Raw genomic sequence first — 25,042 nt, forward strand, 5'->3', positions numbered from 1 at the left:
TAAAAAAACCTAATCAATATTGAGAGCTTGGGAGGAAATGAGCATTTGATGTGATTGTTAATGTTTGAATTTACTTAAGTTTTCCCTTATTTTTATACATTCTGTCCTTTACTAGTCCATAGTCCATCCACTGGGCCTTACTGAAAATCAGCGTCGCGGAGTGTGCCATGTGGCTCATACCGTGACACATAGCTGAGTGAGGACCATTTAGCGCAACCTCTCATTTTGTGTTCTCTTTGTTAGTTTTTAAGGTTATGTTATTGTGCTAATAAATGCTTTTCTTCTTCTTCTCATTTGCCATAAAGCCCTGACCTTGCCACCACACATTTCTACCTGTTTCGGTCTCTTCATTTTTTAGGGGTCCGTCCGTACCTTTTTTATAATGCTGAAATAAATCGTTTAGAAGTTAATTAAGAAAATAGGCAAAAAATAACCCCCCCCCCTTCACCCCCCCCCTATTATCTCCGAAACTAATGGGTCTACAATTTTGAAAAAAATATGGCAAATAAAGCTGGTCAACCAAATCTTGTCAGTAAAAAAAGGCGCGAAATTCAAATTTTCTGGGACGATATCATTTCGCGCCTACATTTTTCAAATTTGCAGCCTTTTTCTACTGTCAAGATCTGGTTGACCAAGTATAGTTCTTTACCTGTACATTACAGGAAAACCTATAAAAATAACAAAAACCAGTATGCTATTTGCACGTTTATTACAAGCTTTTATTTAGTTTTACCTGACCGTTGTCTGTCTGTCGGTCTGTAAGCAAATCTTGCAAGTTAAATTTGATCCACTTCCCGGTTTCCGATTGAGCTGAAATTTTGTATGCATGTATAAATCGGATGACAATGCAATATTATGATACCATCGAGCTGATCTGATGATGGAGACCAGGGATGTTGCGGATGCCGATTTTTTGACATCCGCGGATGCGGATGCGGATGCGGATTTTTAAAGGCACACATCCGCGGATGCGGATGCGGATGCGGATGTCAAGATAGTACCATAAAAAACGTCAAATATTACATTTTAGTAATTTTTATTTCATAAAACCGGCCAAGTGCGAGTCGGACTCGCGTTCCAAGGGTTCCGTACATTAAGTCCCACTCACGCTTGACTGCTCATTTCTAATAGGTTTTTTTGGTTAATGACTAAATTACCTAGCAGTCTAGCACTTACGCCGATGCTAAGACGTTCCTGTACCGACCTGTTCCACATCCGCATCCGCATTAAATCCGCATCGATTTTATGCGGATGCGGATGCGGATGCGGATGTTGAAAATAAAGCGGAAGTTCCGCGGATGCGGATATTCGCAACATCCCTGATGGAGACAGGAGGTGGCATTAGGAACTCTGTGATGAAACAACGCAACCTAATTGTGTTAGGGGTTTTTAGAATTGTCTCGATGAGTATTAGTTGTCTGTCAAAGTACAGTCAGCAATAAAAGCTTGTACCAAAAATGAAATGTTTGCCAAAAACTTAAGAGCGCATTGACATAGATATCTAGGGACTGGCTTTACGGGCAATAATAATGAGGAATGACAGGGGCCAGTACAGCGATGTGACACCGCTACAACGCGATTGATTGATGAGTTCGCATCACGCGCGCGATTGGTTGATGAGTTCGCATCACGCGCGCTATTGGTCGCAACTAGTTGCGTTAAGAATGCACGATTGGCTGGAATTCGTGAGTAACACCACTGAACTGGTACCATTTTTAGTGCCGGTAAGGCCAGTCCGTAGATATATACGTTAATGTAAGAGAGCTATTACAAGAAAAGTCGAAGTAATGCAAAATCAACAGGCCGGAGAAGAAAACTTCGTTACCAAATCCCTATCCCGAACTCTCCGGAGGTATTCTGGAGTAAGGTCGTGGATAGGGCTGCATGCTTGGGTGTGAGTATGCAGTAGAGGTGGCGGCGGAAGAGCCCTAAGATGGGCCAACGGCGGCACTCACATCTTGGAGCAAGATGAAAACCTTGGCGTCAGGTGGCAACCGGCCGTAAAACAAATAGCCAAATACACTCTCCTCACATGATATGCACAAGAATATGAATAACGGAAAAACTACTAGGGCGTACCCCGTAAGCGACGCAGATGTGAAGAATGCGATTAATGCTAGGGCGTACCCCCCAAGCGACGAATATACTGACAAGAACAAACATTCGTATCTGAACCTAGGAAGAGGACTCGCAACATGGAACTTGGGGTCTCTTACGGGAAGGAGCCAAGAGCTGAGTAACATCTTAAAAAGAAGGAATATACACATTTGCTGCCTACAGGAAACTAAATGGAAGGGCCTAAAATCCAAAGAAATCGGGAATGGCTACCAGGTCATATACTATGGAATGAATAGTAAACGGAACGGTGTGGCAATAGTCTTAGATAAAAATTTTAAGCCCCGCATAATACATTTCACTCGGTAGAGCTACCGCCTGATTTCGGTGAAATTAGCTATGGAAAGCCAACAAATAATGAACATCATATCGGCCTATGCACCCCAGACAGGGTGCACTGAAGCTGAAAAGACCGCCTTCTAGGAAGACTTCGATGATCTAGTCAATACATACCCCCTAATGAGTATAAAATTATCGGAGGTGATCTAAATGGCCACGTTGGGACTAAAAGTTGTACACACGACGCTGCACACGGCGGATTTAAGATGGGCGAAGTAAACAAACAGGGCGAGTCAATCCTGGACTTTGCAACAAGGCACTCTTTGACCCTGATAAATACTAACTTCCAGAAGAAACTAGAGCACCTCATCACCTAGAAGTGCGCAGGCAGAATGTCGCAAATAGATTTTATCATCTCGGACATTGCCGTTAAACAAAAGTTCAAAGACTGCAAAGTTATACCGGGCGAGGACCTAACCGGACAGCATCGCATACTAGTCGCTGTATATGATTTACCCACTCGAATAAAAACCGCAGTAGATAGAACACCGAGGACTAAGTGGAAGGAATTGGAAGGCCCCAAAGGAGACTCACTACTAACCCATCTAAAAGATTATTTGCAAACTGACACTGGAGTAGACTATGAAAACGCCGAAGCTATGTGGTCTAAGTTTGAAGAAGAGTGTAGAGCAAGATCAGCAGAAATTCTCGGAGTCTCCAAAGGACCCCTTAGCACTGAAAAGGATCCCAATTGGTGGAATGAGAAAGTGAAAGAGAGTTTGGCAAACAAAAAGAAGACGTTCCAAGAGTGGCAGCGCTCGCAACTCGATGAAGACAAAGACAAATACATAGAGGCAAAGAAACGTGCCAAAAGTTGTGTGGCACAAGAGAGAGAAAAGTCGAACCAAACCTTCTACAACAACTTAGAAAACGCTAAAAACGAACATGAAGTCCTAAAAATAGCAAAATACAAACACGCCCTACTTTGGACATCAAAATTAATAAATATATAAAGAGCAGTGACCATAAACGCTGACAGATAATGTTGAAATCAGAAACAGATGGCACCAATATCACGAGCGAAGATCATCCATCTTTAGAACCCATGCACGGACCCATACTGAATATTCATCCGGAAGAAGTTAAAGAAGCGATCGGCAAAATGAAAAACCGGAAAGCACTAGGTCCGGATGAAATTCCAGCTAACCTATGGAAACGCCTGGACTCTGTAGGAATAGCATAGCTCACTAAATTATTTAACACTATTTTAAGAACAGAACGCATTCCCGAATCATGGCGGCAAAGCTATCTACTTCCCTTCTATAAGAACAAGGGCGATGTGGTTCTGTGTGAAAATTACAGGGGGATAAAATTGGCTTCGCATACCCTTAAGGTTTGGGAACCACTTATAAACAAACGTCTCACTAGTCTCTCTAGTATATCACCAAATCAGTTCGGTTATATGGCATCCAAGTCCACCACGGACGCAATCCAGGCGATTAGAATCCTGATGGAAAAGCATATGCTAAACCAAAATGACCTACATCTAACATTCATTGATTTTGAAAAAGCCTTTGATCGTGTACCCCGCAGGCTAGTATGGCAAGCTCTTCGCGCACAGAGAACACCAGAAAACTACATACGACTAATTCAAGACAAGTACACCAATGTCAGTACAAGAGTTAGTAGCCTAGCAGGTCTAAGCAACGCATTCGAGGTCAAAGTAGGTATCCATCAGGGATCTGCCCTAAGTCCTCTATTGTTTAACATAGTCATGGACTATCTGTCCAAGGACATACCTTCGCCGTTACCCTGGACAATGCTTTATGCCGACGATATTGTCCTGGCATCCAACACCTCAACTGACCTGCAGGAAAAGCTAAATACATGGACATGGGCGCTTGAAAAATTTGGTCTGCGAGTGAGTAGGAGCAAGACTGAGTACCTGAAATGCGCCTTTAGTGGAGATACGACGACGGAAACACTAACAGTGGGATCAGCACCTATCCCCACTGTGAACAAATTCAAGTACTTAGGCTTAATGCTCACGACCGATGCCAAAATAGATGCGGATGTATCACATCGGATAAACGTCGCATGGCAGAAATGGCGGTCGCTTACAGGAGTGTTTTGCGACCCGCGAGTACCCATAAAGATCAAGAGGAAAGTGTATAAGACTACAGTTCGTCCTGCGCTACTGTATGGCTCCGAGTGTTGGACAACAAAAAAGGTACACGAACAGAAGATCCATGTTAACGAGATGAAGATGTTGAGGTGGGCGGGAGGTGTAACCCGGCTTGATAAAATTCGCAATTAATTTAGCTTTGGAGTCGCGCCAATTGCCGATAAAGTCACCGAAAACCGCTTAAGATGGTACGGACATTTTAAAAGACGCAGCAACGAGCACGTCGTACAAATCGCGCTAAATCTACCGGAGCACAATAGCGGCAAAGGCCGCAAACCATCGACCTGGTGGTCTAAAATAAAAGGAGACCTCAAGAAAGCCCATATGTCAGAATCGACAACCCAAGATAGAACGTCTTGGCGCAGATATGTCAGGAGGCCCGACCCCAAATAATGGGAAAAGGGATGGAAAAAGAAGAAGTTATCGAGGTTTGAATGTCAGTTTTGCACCTACTCACCCCATTTTACGGTACTATATTTCACTCAAAAAAACTTGGCAATCCTAGGACCCAGCGCGAGAAGAAAGCGGCGCCATAACAGCTTGGCCAGCTCTAGTAGCTCTTGTTACACGTTGGCCGGCTACTCGAGCTCCACATCAAGCAGCTGCGACTCCCGCCATCAAAGTAAGCGCAAACATTCTAAAGGGGCCCACTGATTAACAGTCTGCCGGACGGTATCGGTCTGTCAGTTAGAACAAAATTTTGACAGTTCCGAACAACTGACAGGCTGATACCGTCCGGCGGACTGTTAATCAGTGGGCCCCTTAACCGTATAATGAACAAATTATTGAAAGAAATGGCCGAGCTTCGCCAACAAGTAAATTCAAATTGCGGTGTAATTCAACCAGAGTATCCGGATAATGTGTCTATAGGCTCTGGGGTTAGTGGCGACTTATCCGAACACCTGGGCACTTATGAACCAGAACCGGCTGCTAATGATTCTATATCTGAACCAGGCTCCTTTACGTTTGATATAGAAACTAAACTGAAGGAACCATCTGTGCCCAAAACTCCGGATCATTTTCTTAAAATGCTTGACGAGGTGCAACACTTAGGCAGCAAGGCTTGGTCAGAAGTAAGATACGGTGACACACAAAAAATGTATAATCATACTCCAGGATTCGTTGATCTAGAAACAAACGAGGAGGTAAAAAATTATGACTCCTTTATAATACTATTACAGATGTCATTGACAGATGTCTCAAATGCTAATATAAAGAATTATTGATTATTAGTTTCTCGCGAAATAAAATTATACTGCCGAGGTGTAGGAATGTCTAAATAATATAATATAAGTACCTATAGCCGAAGCGGTGGTGGCCGAGTGGATATGACGTCCGACTGTCAATCCGGAGGTCGCGGGTTCAAATCCTGGCTCGTACCAATGAGTTTTTCGGAACTTATGTACGAAATATCATTTGATATTTACCACTAGCTTTCCGGTGAAGGAAAACATCGTGAGGAAACCTGCATATATCTGCGAAGAAATTCAAAGGTGTATGTGAAGTCCCCAATCCGCATTGGGCTAGCGTGGGGACTATAGCCCAAGCCCTCTCGCGCATGAGAGGAGGCCTGTGCCCAGCAGAGGGACGTATATAGGCTCAAATTATTATAATTTTCTCCATAGTAAATGTATGCAAAAGTTTTTATTAATTTGTGGCTTTTTAGTACATTATCGAAAGTTGACCCCTAGGAAACTATTGATACTGGATAGGAATGGAATCGATTGGCATACAAAAATAGCATGTGAAAAATAAAAGTTTTCATTTTCATACAAATTGTATGGGAAAAGTTTTCCTCGATTTGTGGCTTTTCTAGCCGGAAATTTTTTTTTGGTTCCATACAAGCTTTTGATCCTGAATAGGAATGGGATCGATTGGCATCAAAAAAAAAGTTTGTCAAAAATGACGTTTTTCTCCCACCCTGTATGTTTTTTTCAAAATCTGTAAAAGCCAATCTTCATTAATTTGAAATCGAGGGAAGGTCTTCTAAGACCGTTTTCTCGTAGCAGCACGGGATCTGGTAGCTGCCCTCACTGACCCAAAAAGAAAATCCACCCTGTATATATTTATTTGGGGTACCCTTAACTAACTATTCTTTACTGGTCGTTGTAATTTCATATTCTAATAATTATTCATTGGAAGGTTCGTATCGTACGAAATAAAGGAAAAAATAAATAATTTTCGTCTCATCGTCGTCGAGAATGTCGTCTGTTCAGGGATTGTATGATTATTTGTTGGATAATAATAGGTAAGTATGTCCAGGAAGATATGGTTGAGAAATTCAATTCCTTACTTCGGGTTATGGGTTTCAAAACCGAAGTGTATTTGAAATAATAATATAGAGGAATTAGCCCAAAGATCTCTCGACCCGAATTCTAATTTTTTCCAGGTATTGCTTCGGCCTAATTCAGAAGATTTTACAAAAGTAGGGTAATTCCTTTTCGGCATTATTTTAAATAAAAACTCTAAGGTGACTACTGGCCACCGAGACGTGACGATGACATATTTACAGACTGACAACTGACTTCACTCTTGAAAATTAACTACCGCAAGCTTCGCATAGAAATCATAACTAATATATTAGTTAGTTAGTTAGTGTTTCTGGGCATTTTCCGCAAATCGACAACCATTGTGCCTATTTTGCGTAACTAATATATTATTCCGCATATTAAATATCCGCTAAACTTGAAATATCGCGCCCGCATATTTACCGCAATAATCCCGCTTTAAGTTGATGTAAATACCGCTCCCGCCGCTTACTACAAGAACGTTTCAATAACCGCTTAAAAAGAAGATCAAGACCAGTGATTTGACGAGACTACGGACTAACGGGGTGAGTAAGCCACCTGCGAGTACTTATAAAATTATCTTAAGATTACGCTTGAACCACCGCAGTATCGGCTCCAGCTCCCGTTAAGAATTTCCCGTTTTCCTCAAAATTCAAAAAGTCTTTGACAATCTTCATCAGGTACAAATCTCCAAAATGTCTTCCTAAAATTGCCGTGGAATGTTAGAAAAGCTAAGATCAGTGCACAGGAAAAGATTATTATAGCGGGAGATTTCAATATTAATTTTCGGGATAAGTCAAAAAATGAAATATACCTTTTATCGCTCGGTTTTAGCCCACAAATTAATGAATACACTACAAGGCAGAATACCACAACATATTTAGTAATTTCCCACTACAATCCGGCACTATACATACTTTTTTCAGGGAGCCTGTTTCTTCCCTTCCCGTACAGTGGCCCGCATGTAGCATTTTTACAGAAATCTTCCTGTAAGTCTGTATACAATAGGGTGAAACTATACAACCAATTTTGTCTAAATAAAAAAGGCGCGCATTCAAAATTAAAATTTCTGTGGGAGGTGGAAGTTCGAACCAACAAATTACAAATTTGCCGCTTTTTCTACTGGCAAAATAAGTTAGTCAAACTATTATTTAAGTGTGTTTCTACTTGTACATATATGTCAATCTATAATTAAGATAAAACTATGAGATAGAAAGAGACTGCAATCATTCAATCAGTTTCAATTCAATTCAATCTTTGGGTAATATGGCTCTATCGATACTGTCGATGATTTCGCCAACGTCAAAGTGGATCCCACGTGGGATCGAAGTACAGTGTAAAACTATAAAATTATGGCATCTAGGGCTCTAGCCAGCCACGGTTGGAGGTAGAAATACCAAAATAAATGCTCTAGAGCACGACGTTGTTCGGTAGTTGGGTTATGGGTTCTTGTAAGGCGATAGCTGGACTTTACAAGAACCCGCGTGGGCTACCCGGCGTTGACGCCAGAATGGTGATTAAACGCGTTTCATGATTAAATTTTCATTATCTGCACACTTCCACGGGAACACCCAAATATTCCGAAATATGTTTTTCCGGCTTTCATAACCTCGATTTTCATAATCCCGATTTTTTATATGTCCGAAATATCGAAATTACGACTTTGAAAACCACGAAAGAAGAAAATCACGACTGTACGTGCTATTTCCGAATACTTAAAATCCGATTTTCATATGGACGAAAGCTTAAAGTTCCGATTTAGAAGATATCCGAAAATATTTTTTCCGAATTTGTCTATTCCGAAAAATCATTGACCGATCGGAAATAAAGTAATTCGGTACTCAGTAATTCGATCTTTTGTAAACTCGGAATAATGAAATTCGTGATTTTCAAAATAAGACTTAAACGCACTTTTTTAAGTCTAACTAACCAAAATCCGAATCGGAGCACCCCACTATCCACGTGGTCTTGTCTGTCCTACCCCTAGAGTGTATGTAAAAAGTCGGAGGGGCGGAGGGGTAGCAGCCCTCGCACGCCGTAGCAAAGCGCAGGGCACAATGTGAGCCGTAGCGGCTGAAGCCGAAGCTGCGGAGGCGAGCATTTGTGCCTGCGCTTTGATACGCAAGGGCAAAGGAGCTGCTTTGCCCGTAGCGCCGGAGCAGATGCGGAGCACGAATCGATAAATTCGGTATTAAAATCTGATTTTTTTTATTCGCAATAAAGTGGTTCGGAATCTAAAAAAAAATCGTCTTTTTTGCTATTCGGAAATATACACTTTCGTGATTTTCATCGTTCGTGAATTTCGATGGGTCGAGCATTTAAAAAACGGAATAATAAAATTCGATATTCTAAAATTCGGCATAAAATATTTCGGAATTATGTAGTGTACCCCACTTCCACATTAGTTTACTGCATAATACGCTATCAATATTACACTTTAAACAACATTAATAAGCAAAAACAAAAAAATTAATCACGAGGCGATGTTACCAAAATGGCGGTCGACGAATAACCCCATTCAATCAGTTAAGGTTATTTATTTCAGATTGGCTTGCACCTGATGTTACAGATGAATTCTCAGCAGTATGCAAGTACTGCCGTCAAGTCATCAAAGCTCACCATCAAGGTTTGGTTGATCATTCTAAGAGTGGTTAGCATAAAAGAGCAATGGAATTGAAAAATCTGCCGTCATGTAAAACAATAACTCAAATCTATAAACCATCAGCAAGCAGTTGTGTCAGAAAAAGACAAAATCTCTGAGTTGAAAATTGCTGCATATATTGCTGTTGCTTTTGAATAACTGCTAAACTATTTATCTTAAAATTATATAAAAAAAATATTTGAGATTCTTACAATGAGCTCTTTCATTTGATATGTAACACGATATAGTATGAAAAACTTTATTTTTTAATTTGCTCATTTACCCCCCAAAAGTGGCCTTCATATTTAAAATTAATTTGTTTACTTTACATCACATCGTCTTTGGGTCACAAACTTACTATATGTGTGCCAACTTAATTGCTCCATTAGTTCCGGAGCAAATAGGCTGTGACAGACGGACGGACAGACAGACGCACGACACGAGTGACCCTATAAGAGTTCCATTTTTTTTTCCTTCTTTTGAGGTACGGAACCTTAAAAAACAACATTTCATTATAAAAATCTTAAAATAAATAATTATTACCTACAATACAGGTAACAGAGATGTACTCGTATAGTCTGAGATTATACATCTGTTTTAAATTAATGTACCTATAGTAACTATTAGTCTTTATGGTTAATAATACATTTTTTTTTTACTTAGATTCCTTATCGACGTACGGAACCGTCTCCAAGCGAGTGTAACTCGCGCTTGTCGGTTTTTTAAGGTTGTGTTAAGTTAACATCACGAAAGAACTGCATGTCAAAACTACTTGTCGCGGGTTTTTGAGCAGAAGTCCCAATATTTCTACAGCAGTGGGAAATATGGAAATATGCCTTGTGTTTGTATATAATACGATTTTTTCCTCGACTTCATATTTTACACGTTCTAATATTGTATAATTAAGTAATTGTGGGACATTGGTAAAAGTACGCACACTATCAAATTTTTGTAAACTTACCCAATACTGTTATAGAACTCGATATTATCATACTTAGTAGCCAGACCAGCGCTATTTTTATCATGACAACTCTCTTGGTGGAATGGTGGCGACTCTTCAGTGGGTTACGAATACCCACATACCTGAAATTAAAGTCATATTTTTATTGTTCATCGTAGATGATTCCATATACTTTGACTTATTTAATTACAACGTTTTATACAGATATTTTAGATTAATGAGAAATTATACGAGTGTAGGTAAGACACGTGGAATATGCCCAATATGCGCAATATGAAAATTATGCAAAGCTTGACTGGTATATTCTAAGATTTCTAAGACAATATTTTATGTTTTTAACAGTGAAAAAACATTGATCGCCAAAATCATAGTTTAATTTCATTTGTACATCGTGTACAGAATCAGCTGGTGCGCCATCTTGTTGAAACTAAGTACGTCACCTTTCATCCATTGGTACCTATATATATATATAGCCCTAGTATATAACCCTAGTCGACGTAAGCGTTATATTACGCTTACGTTCGGCGTTTAAAAGAACCATGTATTATGTTTCCGTGGACCCTCAGAGTGAAGACTCACTGACATCTATGCATTTCCTGTTGGGTACTTTTTCGGGACGTCCAATACTAGCGACATTGTCAGAAACGGACCTTCTGTCACGTACCAGCTGGCGTAAGGCCGTCAGATAGTCGGAACACTTTTGGCGCCGCTGGTTGAAAGAGTATCTTCCGACGCTAATACCCAGACGTGGTCGAAGTGAAGATCCCCAAATGACATTTGGTGCACTGTGCTTTACTTTTTCAATTGTACCTACTTACTGCAAAGTAGTTTTTTCATAAAACTTAATAAAAAAGTAGATTATTTATTAAAAATTTAATGTAGGTAGGTACTTTGGGTAAATTCAGTTTGCGTTGAGGGAAAATGAGCTTCCTTTGTTTCTTATAGTTGCATAAGACATTGAAGAAAACCACGGGCAAAATATTTAACATATCAGGGCTATCAGGAGCAGATAGATAGCTTTGAGAATTTCAGCGATTATTTTACAAATTTGTTCGTCATACAATGTATACACAGACGCACTACATAGATTTTTAATAATAAAACACTTTGTTTTGAAACGTGAATGGCTCGTACATTTATTATATTGGCTATTTACAAGCATATGTTACTGTAATTTTGTATAGGAAAATTGACCCCGGCGAAAGCAATCAGCGCGCATTCGAAATAACCCAATTAAACGCGAATACGATTACACCTACCTACCCATTTCATGTGAAAATATACGTTTGCAAAAGTAATGTTGGGAGGTTGGCGCGGGTGCCGTAAATGCATTATTTATTAGTCATGTGTTAAGCCACCGAATTTTAAGTTTTATTAACGGTTTAACTACTTAATGATTATGGCCGTGACCCTAGGACATAAGTAATAATGACTCAATGTTATCTGGTCAAATCAGAACAATTTTAATTACAAGACATGCTCCATCCAGTTTATAAATAAGAATGTCCTTGAACACCCTCTCAATGATATTGTAACGGAATCCCATGAGATATACCTAAGGAACAGTCAAACTAGCCAAATTATTCGGAAAACCACTATTAAAAAAAAACGACGCCCCTTAAAACTTACCGTATAGATAGGCTAACTTTTTTTTCATCACACTCGCTCGTAAAAGATCTTATTTCATGTAGGTATACTGCCTTCAGTATACCTACACACAATATAGACAATATAGGCCTTTGTCCTTACAAGGCCTATAATGTACCCGAGGGAGTTATGGATTGTTATAACTCCCGAGGGAGTTATGAGTTTAATTTTAAAATTTAGAACCCACTCATACATTACTTCAGACCAAGGAGGTTTCAATCTAGCCAAGGTTTTTTGTTGCACTACCAAAACTTGATTACAAGTAAATCTTATTGTAAATAAAACAGGGTGGATTTTCTTTTTGGGTCAGTGAGGGCAGCTACCAGATCCCGTACTGCTACGAGAAAACGGTCTTAGAAGACCTTCCCTCGATTTCAAATTAATGAAGATTGGCTTTTACAGATTTTGGAAAAAACATACAGGGTGCGAGAAAAAGGTCATTTTTGACAAACTTTTTTTTTGATGCCAATCGATCCCATTCCTATTGAGGATCAAAAGCTTGTATGGAAGCAAAAAAAAAATCCGGCTAGAAAAGCCACAAATCGAGGAAAACTTTTCCCATACAATTTGTATGAAAATGAAAACTTTTATTTTTCACATGCTATTTTTGTATGCCAATCGATTCCATTCCTATTCAGTATCAATAGTTTCTTAGGGGTCAACTTACGGTAATGTACTAAAAAGCCACAAATTAATAAAAACTTTCTGCATACATTTACTATGGAGAAAACGTGAAATTTAATTCAGTTTTCTATCTGGCCAATCAGTCCTATTACATTTAAGAACCATAATACTGTATGAAGACATTGCTGTAGGACTGATGGGCGAGGTAGAAAATTGTAAATAAAATTTCACATTTTCTCCATAGTAAATGTATGGAGAAAGTTTTTATTAATTTGTGGCTTTTTAGTACATTACCGTAAGTTGACCCCTAGGAAACTATTGATACTGGATAGGAATGGAATCGATTGGCATACAAAAATAGCATGTGAAAAATAAAAGTTTTCATTTTCATACAAATTGTATGGGAAAAGTTTTCCTCGATTTGTGGCTTTTCTAGCCGGAAAATTTTTTTTGCTTCCATACAAGCTTTTGATCCTCAATAGGAATGGGATCGATTGGCATAAAAAAAAAGTTTGTCAAAAAGGACCTTTTTCTCGCACCCTGTATGTTTTTTCCAAAATCTGTAAAATTTAATTCACAGTTTTCTATCTGGCCAATCAGTCCTATTACATTTAAGAACCATAATACTGTAGCCAATCTTCATTAATTTGAAATCGAGGGAAGGTCTTCTAAGACCGTTTTCTCGTAGCAGCACGGGATCTGATAGCTGCCCTCACTGACCCAAAAAGAAAATCCACCCTGTATTTATGTTTTACAATTATTTCAGTGTGTTTTGTATTTTTTGTAGCAAATTTCATTTCGATAAATCGTTACGATCTGGCAGCACAGCATATCAAGTTTCTAAACTAAACGCAGTTCTTAGCATTATCTGTGGTAGAAACAGAAAAAAGTTAGCAGTCGTTCATTGGCGCCATTGGCACATTATTTGTTTCGATTGATGGTTTTAGGGAAATAGCATTATGGTTTGTAATCAAATAGTGTTTGTGATCAAATAAAAAAGTATGGATTCATCAGAAGCATCGGATATAGAAGAGGCACTGATGACATTAACACCGGCGGAATTGTAAAATGCGGCTCAACTCCTAAATGACGAACTATTGCCAGCAAAGTCAAAGGAAAGATACATCACGGCGTACGAAAATTTACTAAAATGGAGAACCGAAAAGAACGCGAGCGAGCTCGCCGCCAAATATAAAGCTAGATCGCTATGGACCTCTTTATACTCAATGTTAAAATGCACATTGAAAGTAAAAAATGGTGTAAATATTGAACAATATTTAAAGCTAAAGGCTTTTTGAAAAGAAAGACTGAGGGCTACGCCCCCTAAAAATCAAAAATACTCACAGGAGAAAATGCAGAAAAGTTTATAAATGAAGCTCCTGACAATATCTATCTAGCATCAAAGGTAAATTAAATTTAGATCCATATAAAGTTAAGTTAGTCATGACATTTCTTGACACATGAGTTTCTTGTACTTGATCAATGCAGACATTGTGTGCTACGCAGATGATACGGCAATCCTATTTCATGGTGCTTCGTGGGATGAAGTAATCACCTCTACAGGAAGCGGTCTAGCCTCGGTGACAAAATGGCTCCAAAACAATTTACTGACCCTGAATGCAGACAAAACAAAATATCTATGTTTTCACAAAACAGCTGCTTCCGCTCCGCAATCTCTTAGTGTGTGACGTCACGGCTACGTCACAACGCACCGGCGACCGGAGCGGTGAAGCACGATGCGTGACTGGCAGAGCAGCGGCCGCATCCCCACCCCGCGGACACCGACGCCTCGCACCTATATAAGCGGCGCGCACCGAGCAGCGATAGGCAGTCGATGTTTCGAGCCCGCGCTGGAAACAACGGCTGCTCAGCCCGGCGTGGCGGCGTGCGTCCTCGCGTTCGCCCCGGGCTTCCCGTAGGGCCGAGTCCTGAATAGGCCGCGCGTGTTCCCGCGTAGTTAGCCGGCAGGTTATCCCCAGTGCACCCGTACCCTCTAAACCTGTATAGGTCGCGCGTGTCCCCGCCTAGTTAGCCGGAGGTTTAGTCCTGAACCCTGTTCCCCGGGGGGAACATTCCGTCATCCCGATATCTCCAGGGCTCGTTGCCAGATTATCACGTGATACCGGTTCGATTCCGTTCACATAGCTACGCGTATAGCTCGCTCCCTTCAGGAGCATCTCCGAACTAGGTTAATTGCATGTAAGATCCTTGATCTATAAATAAAGGGCATAAAAGACCCAGAGTACTTAAAGTAAACGTGTGTTTTCTATCACCCTATCCTCCATACCCTGAGTTAGCCTGGAAACTTTCACTAAGCCCCTCAGGCTGAAGGATATGTATGGTTCGCCCCAGCGACGACCATCACAAGTGACTTAAAAGTTCACTCATGCACTGGTAACCAGACATCATGTAACTGTAAATCTATAGCAAGAGCCTCGTCTATAAAATACTTAGGTGTTATCCTGGACGAGAAACTCAACTTTGCAGAGCACATACGAACCAATGCGAATCGTGTCAGGAAATTGATATATACCTTTAAAAATCTTCGAAATGTAATGGATAAGGCACTACTCAAATCGACCTACATTGCTCTAGCTCAATCCGTCATCTCGTATTGCATCTCAGTATGGGGTAGTGCAGCAAGTACTTATCTAATACTTCTAGAGAGAGCCCAACGATCGCTACTAAAGGTTATTTTTTCAAAACCGGGAAGATTCTCAACCCAATGCTTGTATACAGAAAGTGAGGTCCTCACTGTGCGCCAACTGTTCATATTGCGTAGTTCTATCATAGCACACAAACATATACTTAGTATGCCTAATTATGAACAAGCACTGAAAAAACGCAACTTTGTCTTTCCCTTACCTGTACTTAATTCACACTTTGCTAAGAGATTTAGTTTATACAAGCATTTAGCAGTTTACAAGATAGTCAACAAAAATTGCGACATTAAAATCTGTTCGGTAAAACAGGCTCAATATAAAGTCAAAATATGGTTATGCACTTTGAATTATGGTGAAACAGAAAACATATTAACATATTAACCCTTAAATGCATAATGATGTATATATGCATCGTATATTTGATGGTCCGTGGCTCAATATGCAGCTATCCAAAATCACATTTATTACTTTTATTTAATAAATGTGACGTTTACGTGTTAGATTCTGAACGCACCCATAAACTTTTGATAGTTTTTTTTTTCTGTAGTGTCATATTTTCAATCTTTGGCGCGTAAGTTGCTACACTGGTTGCCGCGAAATTTACAAGTTCAAAATTTATTGATAAATATTAATAAGAACTGCAAGTAAAAATTATTTCTGAAAAGGATAAAAGGTAAGTGTAATGTATATTATTAACAGGTTTGATAATAATAGTATAGTTTTCCGAAAATTTGTGTTTTATATGTCATGCGTAAATACATCACCATGCAAAATCGGTTGTATTAGAATTTACTTTATTGTTTCGTTCTTTGTATAGTCATTGAAAAGTTTTAGAATAATTTTCTTATAAATTTGCATCCGTGGCCTTAAAGTAAAAAGTCCCTTTAAAGTACATATAGTATAATATTAAATTTACACTAAAAGTTTCATAGTGGAATTACAATTAGGTACCTACTTAGGAAGATAGGTTATTCAATGTCGCACTGAGTGATGCTCCAATATACCTACACAACAACACAAATAAAACAACCATTTGCTATGATTTACGACTTTACTTATGGAAATTAAACAGAGGCCTAGCACATCTTATGCAAAACATATCGGGCAGAAATCTTTCCGTGTCATAGTAATGTGCGTTATCATTATTGAACCCACATTCACACAGGTCTCCTTTTAAAGTTAAGTTTTCTTTTTCGAGATCTATTACCCAAATTGGTAACACATCGTAGAACAATTGGCACAACATGAAATCAGGAAGCAGCAATTTAAATACGGATTGTTTGACACTGACCACCTGTAATAAATTGAACAATATGTAGTAATTAGTAAACAAAAAACATAACTATGTGATGTTGATAATAAAATAATAAAAAAATAGTAAATAATTTGGAAAAATACCTTTTCTAGAAGTGGTTTTTCGTTGTTATTGTACATGAAGTAATCCACCTTATTTGATATAATTATCGCAATTTTCCAATAACAAAGATTAAATAGTGTTGTTTCGTCAGATTTCATCATGTTCAGGTAAATAAGTTTACTACTAGTAATTTCTGCTGGTGGCTAATGATGCAAACAGTTTTAGTTTACTAAGTTTTACTTTGCCGCTTTATTTTTTTTAAACTGGAAGTGGTTTTTTTTTTACCAAAACGCCACCGTAAAGTATTTGAGCCAACTAAAAAGTAACCTAGGTATCTAAGTAATTGAGATTCCACTATTAAACTTTTAGCGTGTTCTAAATAACATTGTGACTATATTTTGGTGCAAAAAAATAAAAATAAAAAATTGGTCGAATTAATCAAAGATTATTTTGAAAGTCTCACTTCCGTTTTTTGTACATTTTTTTTCATTAAAAAAATAATGTCTATTAAAAAGAGCAACAAAACACCGATACAAAACGGCAAGTTTAATAGTTTTTTTTTTCATTTGAATAACTAAATCTGAAACATCGGAATTTCGACTATTATTATGTTTAAAGGACCAATAATTTTAAAAATAAATATCGTAGATTCATACGAAATGCCCCATATATTATATTATTTTAGTGCTAACTTTAGTTTTTCAAATATATTTATTGTCATGTTTTTTTTTAAGGATGGCGAAACGTTTACTAGATAGGGATATCGAAGATTTATTGGCCGCGTTAGAAGATGGTAATGTATCTGAAGATGGGTTGGATGACGAGAATGATGATAATGACTTATTTTACAGCGATGCTAGAGAAATTTTGAGAGATTTACTGGAAGAGGACGATATTGATGACAGTCGTGATACGCACGATGAACATACTGATGATACTGAACAGGATGATAGCGATCCGCCACTCATTGAAGATAGACATGATATTCCACATTTCGACAAACGAAAGCTAATTTCGAAAGTAGGCAATATTTCATACGACGAAACTTCAATAACACCTCATCCCAACACCACCGAATCCACCGATAAGGAAATACTAGATCTTGATACGCCATATCAATGTTTTAATTATTTCTTTACTCCGGATTTTCTCCAAAAAATTTCTGATGAAACAAATCTATATTCGTGTCAACAAGACCCAGCTCGTCCGCAGAATATAACATGCAGAGACATCCAACAATTTATAGGCATTATTTTATTTATGTCTGTCCAACGATTTCCGAGTGTGCGGGCGTATTGGCACGAAAAATATGGTTACGAGCCTGTAAAAAGCGTTATGCCGGTAAATAAATTTGAGCTTATACGTAGTTTGCTGCATTTCAATGATAACACCAAACATTTGCCAAGAGAGCACCCAGATCACGACCGATTACATAAAATTAGACCAGTAATAGAGCATTTAAATGAAAGGTTTTCATCAATACCAGTGGACCAACGCCTCTCTATAGACGAGCAAATGTGCTCTACCAAAATCGCACACTTCCTCAAACAATATCTACCTAATAAACCTCACAAATGGGGTTATAAGCTCTTCGTTTTGTGTAGTCTTATGGGTTATGCATACCGCTTTGAAATTTATTCTGGGCAAGAAAATAAAGATAGACCAACAGGTGAGCCGGACCTGGGAGTAACAAACAATGTGGTCTTACGTTTAGCAAGGGTGATTCCGAGGATGAGAAATCACATCGTATTCTTCGATAACTTCTACACTTCCTTGCCTCTGATTTATCATCTGGCAAAACAAGGAATACACTGCGTTGGTACCGTGCAGCAAAATAGACTTCCAAACTGTCGTTTACCGGATAAAAAAGAGATGTTGAAAGCAGCAGTTCCAAGGGGAACACATGAAGAAAGGATTACGCACTTTGACGGGGTTGACTTTTCGGTGACAGCATGGAAAGATAACAAGATAGTTACGCTTTTATCTGACTACATTGGTTCCCAGCCGATGGGAAAAACTGCACGTTATGATAAAAAACAAAAACTAAGAGTGGAAATACCTTGTCCAAAAATTGTGCAAGAATATAACATGCATATGGGTGGTGTGGACCTAATGGATAGCTATTTAGGCCGCTATAGCGTCAGGGTCAAGAGCCGTAAATGGTACTTACGATTATTTTATCACGTTTTGGACTTGGCCGTAATAAATTCCTGGATATTAATGAAGAAGAATTGCATTGCAAAGGGTGTTCCTCAGAAACAACTACCGAATCTTGGTCAATTTCGCAATGAATTAGCTGATGTCCTTTGCAATATTGGATTAACTTACGGCATCAAAAGAGGACGTCCAAGTAATGCTTCCATCGAAGAACAATTACAAGCCAAGAAACGAAAAGTCATCCTCTTCCAAGCGTAGATGTAAGAAAAGATGGCGTTGATCACTGGCCTATGATTGCTACTCGTCTTAGGTGCAAAATACCTAGTTGCAACGGGACAACATCTTGGTCTTGCTCAAAATGTAATGTGCCTCTTTGTTTGAATCCAAGAAATAACTGTTTTACATATTTCCATCAATAATATTATGTAGAAAACTCCAGTGAGTCTCAAACATGTTCATTATTATTAAACGGGTCACTTTGCCAAAAGTAGCTCAACCTGTTTAGGGTTTATTTCGAAAAACTTAGTCATGAGCATTCGGCCGGATTCAGATTCGCAAAGAGTGAACGGGAAAGACATAGGTATATAATTATTAAATTTTCTGTTTGCCCAAAGGTTGACTGGTGGAGAATGCTATTTGGGGTGAAGTCTATCTGTTGTACGTTAAGTTATTTGTTTTGTGCTATAAAGATACGAGAACAAATGTAATAATAAATTGCAGATTATAATTTTACTGTTAAATATGTAATCTTTAGCGTTTAGACGTTAATGCATAGTGATGTATATATGCATCAAGTCTTTTTCGGAAAAAATATATGTTTTTTTAAATACTATGATTTTTTTCTTTATTTTTCCCTCAATCTATACAACATGACACATCTATTTCAATTTATTAAAAAGTTATACAAAAAATCATGCATTTAAGGGTTAATAGACACACACACACACACACCCACCCACACACACACACACACACACACACACACACACACACACACTCGTACACACACACACACACACATACTCCTACTTAAATAGGTGTCTTGTACCTACCCATACTCACTCATAAGTACCCCCCAATTCCTTGCCTAGTTCTTGTAGTTGCTTAGTTTTAAATTTTACTAAAGTACTGTGTCACAGTAGACACAAAAATCGTAGAATACTTAGTAGTAGACTGTAACGTAATGTAGCATGCATTTTGTTAATTTAGCTGATGGCAGTGAATTCTTTAGCGCCTAATGTAATCAATAAAAAACTGGCAAACTAGGAAAAGTGCCATCCTGCGAGACAGGCATAGCCTAGTGCAGGTGTCACGGGCAATTTATATATCTTGCAACAACTTTAGCAGTGTTTAATCATAGAATAAGTTTACGTAAATCTTGTTAATCATAAGTTTCACTGTCTCAATAAACTATTTTGATTTTTTTTTGACATGGTTAAAATGTATAGGTGCAAAAAATGTAAAGGTTCATTTGTACAGGACAGATTATTCTGTGATTGATAGATTAAAAAAAGGGATAAATAAAGCATTTATATTCTAGTGCTACTAGACCAAATTAATTTGTTTGACTATAGTCTACTGAAAATTGTTTCAATATACTATGCGCATAGAGTAATCTTATGTCTAAACTATGTTTGGTTTTGTTACAGATTGCACTTATACTTGGTGTCACCGGTGCGCTATGGGGCCAAGAATTATGTGCTATAACTGTGCGATGATATTGAAAATCAGGGAAAAATGCTACTACCTAATTAAAATTTCTAACACTAAAAACAGGATCCCGAAATCATTTGTAGTGTCTGGAAACCATTACAAAGTGGTTAAAAAATACCAATCCTTACGTTCCACTAAGGCAACTACGAGGGGCGTTCAATATATAATGAGAATGACATGCAAACTCTTTAAATATTAGGAAAGTAAATACTGGCCGGTAAAGCTAATCTACCTAGCTGATTGCCATGAAAAAAAAAACTAACTGTTTTTTGTTTAAAAAAAAAATACGGCGATTTCTTTTCGATGCTATTGAGTACGTTAGCGAAAATGGAGAAAATTGAACTGCGTGCCGTTATTAAATACTTGTGTTTGAAAAAAATTTCTACGGACGAAGTCAATTTAGATTTACGGGACACTTTAAGGTCTAATGCTCCTCCGTATTCGACAGTCGCACGTTGGTGCGCCGAATTTAGACGTGGAAGAACATCGACCATGGATGACCCCCTACTACAGACGCCCTACTACAGCAGTAACTGAAGAAATTGTGAAAAAAGTTGAAAACTTAGTTTTGGCGGATCGACGTGTCACGGTTCGTTTTATTGCTGAAAATGTAAAGATTTCAACGGGGAGCGTGCATAATATTTTACATGAACGCCTGGGTATGAAAAAGGTATCAGCGCGTTGGGTACCCAGAATGCTTACTGACACGCAAAAAAAAACTAGAGTCGAGATTTGTCAAGAAACTTTGGAACCGGGAACTTTTTTTGGCGCGATTTATAACAATGGACGAAACATGGCTCCATCATTACGACCCTGAAACGAAACTGCAGTCTATGACATGGAAAAGGCCATCATCTCCAACTCCGAAGAAATTCAAGGTGGGCCCATCTGCCGGTAAGGTCATGGGCTCTGTTTTTTGGGATGGTAAAGGGGTCGTAATGATTGAGTATCTCGAGCATGGAGCCACTATTACGGGCACTTTATATGCCAAACAAATAGCAACATTGCGCAATGAGATCTGTGAAAAACGGCGAGGTAAACTCTCGAAAATTGTGTTGTTCCATCAGGACAATGCACCGGCACACAAGTCCGCCGTTGCAATGGCTGCAATACGTGATGCTGGGTTCGATATCCTTAAGCATCCTCCGTATTCACCAGACCTCGCCCCTAGTGATTTCTACCTATTTCCGAGATTGAAGGAATACCTGAGAGGCAAGAAATTTGAAGACGACGACGCGGTAGTCGCTGCAGTACAAGATTTTTTAAGTACTCAAGATGAAACCTTTTTTAGAAATGGAATTTTAAGTTTAGAAATAATATATACTAAGTGTATTATGCTAAAAGGTGACTATGTCGAAAAATAAAATAACATTTAATAAAAGTTGTATATAACATACTCATTCTCACTTTTTATTGAACGCCCCTCGTAGCAACCGCTTTTTCCAACAGTTTAGAAATGGAAAATGCATAGCCCAAAAATTTGAAAAAATAAACTTGGGAGCATGCCAAAAGAAATTGTCCAATATCTCAATCTACCAGATGCCTCATTATACACGGGCCACTCTTTTCGTCGCACTTCTGCCACATTACTGGCAGACTCTGGGGTAGATATTTTAACTCTAAAAAGGCATGGAAGGTGGAAATCGTCAACTGTTGCGGAGGGCTGTATCGAGGACTCCATGACCTATAAAATAGATATTAACAATAAAATAAATAAGACCGGCGGCACCCTAGGTTAGGTTTTTTATAATGTGTTTATATGTATTTTTTATTGTTTTGTGAGTGCTTTTATATTTGTGTTTAAAGAACTTTATTTCTCAAAAGAAATTATACATTTCACTTCGTGAGAATACATACTAAAATAAAAGTAAATCAGTGAGCAGCATTTTACTTTTATATTCATATTATAAATTCCCACTGCTGGACACTCCTCTCATGCGCGAGAGGGCTTGCGCGTACGCGTATATAGGCTGAATTATTATTATTATTTTATTATAAATTACCTAACTTAAGATGAAAAATAAATAAAGTGTAAAATAAATAAATCAATAGAATTAAGCCATAATATTATGCCGGAACTAGAAAGACCCATACCAATAGCATCCTGTTCTTCCGCCCCTATACAGAAAATGCCAGCAATAGCGAAGCAAGAGCTGAAAATCATAGACTACCAAAATAACAATATAATAAACCAAGACCAACAACCACCATCAAACCAAGACCTTGAACAAGCATCACAAACCAAAACCATAACAAACTCCATCCAATCCATAACATATCCTGATAAAAACATGACTTTTAGTTTCTCTAACAACAGCAATTGTTCTATTACTTTTCATTTTAATAAATATTTTTTTGCCTAAAGTATGTTTGTTTTTTTCCTCGCAAATGTAATGAAAAACATTGTGTGTAACTCAGGAGGTAAGAATATTGCACACTCGAGTCTATAACTCACTCCAGCCTGTGGCTGTCGTGAATGTATATGACTCTCGTATGCAATATTTCACTTACCTCCCTAGTTGCACAATGTACTATCATGCCACGCCGAACACATGCATGTTTACACATTTAGTGCATAGCTGGGGACGAAGAGTGGAAGTGCAGTTGTCAAGTCGCTCAACTAGGTAGGTACTCTACGGATTTTAGCTCCAGACATGCAGAAACGATCCCTGACCTTCTCCGATTTTTTTTTAATATGGTTCAAGGTGTGTCAGGAATGCTCTACCATATTGTGGAGCAATAGATCCTTTATTGTTTATTTGTACTTTAACATGTTATTTTTAGTTTTGGTTAGGTACGTTGTGTAAATTTTAGGTTAATAAAGTAATTATAGGAAAATGAAATTAAGTACCCACCGTAAAATCAGGCTACTTGGTCCTAGCGTTCATCAATATGCCTATTCTCTGGCGCCCGCCCCTATAAGCTGGAGTAGCCATAAGCAAACTACAGTTTCCATTTCTTCAACGGAGGCTGAAGTCATAGCGGCGAGTGAAGCGGCTCAAGAAATACTATATGAATAATTTTGAAGTTTTAAATCTGGAAGGGTCACAGCGTTAGCCGCCATCTTGAAGGGGCCAAAATTCGTTTTTTTTTACTTCAACAGTTGACTTTATGACAAAAATGTTTATGAAATGTATAAAGATAACAACAAATGAATTATTTTTGCAGTTGTATTATTCTGTAGGTACGTCGTATTAATGAAAAGTTACAAGCGATGGAAAATCAAATTTCCAAAAAAATAGGTACAACTCTAATTTGATCCAAACATGGTATGGAATTGAAAAAACCTCCAGGAGAATGGGGCTAACGATATGACATAAACAATGGACTTACTCCTGTAACAACAACGAGAAAACAGCACCCGAGGCACTTTTAATTAATATGATATCTTGCAACTATTGAAATGTTCTATTATTTACTTATGTGTGGATTGTGTTTTAGACGTCAGGCATGCGAATAGGCAGAAATTGAGATAAAGAGACCAGGGTTAAAAACGACGGAATTTCACAATGCAAGGAGATGGAAAATGCCAACACGGGTAATGTAGTTATTAACGTTAACCTACCTGGAACCTCAAAACGGTTTAAAAATGCAATCTTAACAATACAGATGATTTTATATACAGTATTCGGTGATGGGACATTTAAAGGTGCCGAAACCATTTATAATTAACCAGCTTTATACGCTTCAGATGAATGCACTAATTTAATCTCAATAGTGTATGCCCTACTCCCGAACAAATGTCAGCAACAAATCACCGTTTGGAGTGAAAATGGAAAAATACCGTTGCATTATGAATTAGCGACTATATATTTTTGTATTATTGATATCAATGCCATTCAAGATATGTTTCCTGATGCACACGTAATTAATTGGATGTTATTTCCATTCAAGCAAGCAACATTATTCTGCCAGTGAGAAGGAGAGAAAATAAATAGATTGACAGCAGCACATATGGCCTACTGCAGCCACGCCAGGAACATGGTTGTCTATTCAGGAACTTGGAGAGCACGTACCAGGAATGGACGATTTTGTTGAGTATTTTCCTAGGAAGTGGATCAATATCGTTACTGCAGTCAAAACTAATTCAATTGAAATTCATGAAAATCAGCCACAGTTTTAACTGACCTGTGTGACCTAATCTAAAGAGAGAAACTGCTAAGATGGCACCATACAGCTGCAGCTTTTGGTAACCATTTCTCCGAATTGTCTCAGAATAATATGCAAGAAGGACGAGACTTCTTCTAGTATTAACAGTGATGAAATGTCACGTCTTATTCTAGTAATACCACCACGCAGCCAAGGCACGACCTAAACCTATTTAGGCTAAGCTAAAATTATTATAAGCGAAACTAGATTTTCATACAGCGCCTGGGCAAAACGAGTTTTGCCGGTATCATATTCAAGGGACT

The 25,042-nt window shown here is 38.4% G+C and overlaps 2 protein-coding genes across 3 annotated transcripts in view; one reads left to right on the forward strand and one right to left on the reverse strand.

The window, feature by feature from the left end:
- Window positions 1-25,042, reverse strand: part of LOC134661284 (5-hydroxytryptamine receptor 2C) — a 47,406-nt gene that overhangs the window by 19,370 nt on the left and 2,994 nt on the right. For both annotated transcript variants that reach the window (XM_063517274.1, XM_063517275.1), the window contains exon 3: window positions 10,470-10,591. In XM_063517274.1, the coding sequence (XP_063373344.1) occupies window positions 10,470-10,591 (122 nt within the window). The remainder of the gene's footprint in view (window positions 1-10,469; window positions 10,592-25,042) is intronic.
- Window positions 1-25,042, forward strand: part of LOC134661306 (proteasome subunit beta type-6) — a 265,514-nt gene that overhangs the window by 7,840 nt on the left and 232,632 nt on the right. The window lies entirely within an intron of this gene.

Source organism: Cydia amplana, chromosome Z (genome assembly GCF_948474715.1).
Source record: "Cydia amplana chromosome Z, ilCydAmpl1.1, whole genome shotgun sequence".
NCBI lineage: Eukaryota > Metazoa > Arthropoda > Insecta > Lepidoptera > Tortricidae > Cydia > Cydia amplana.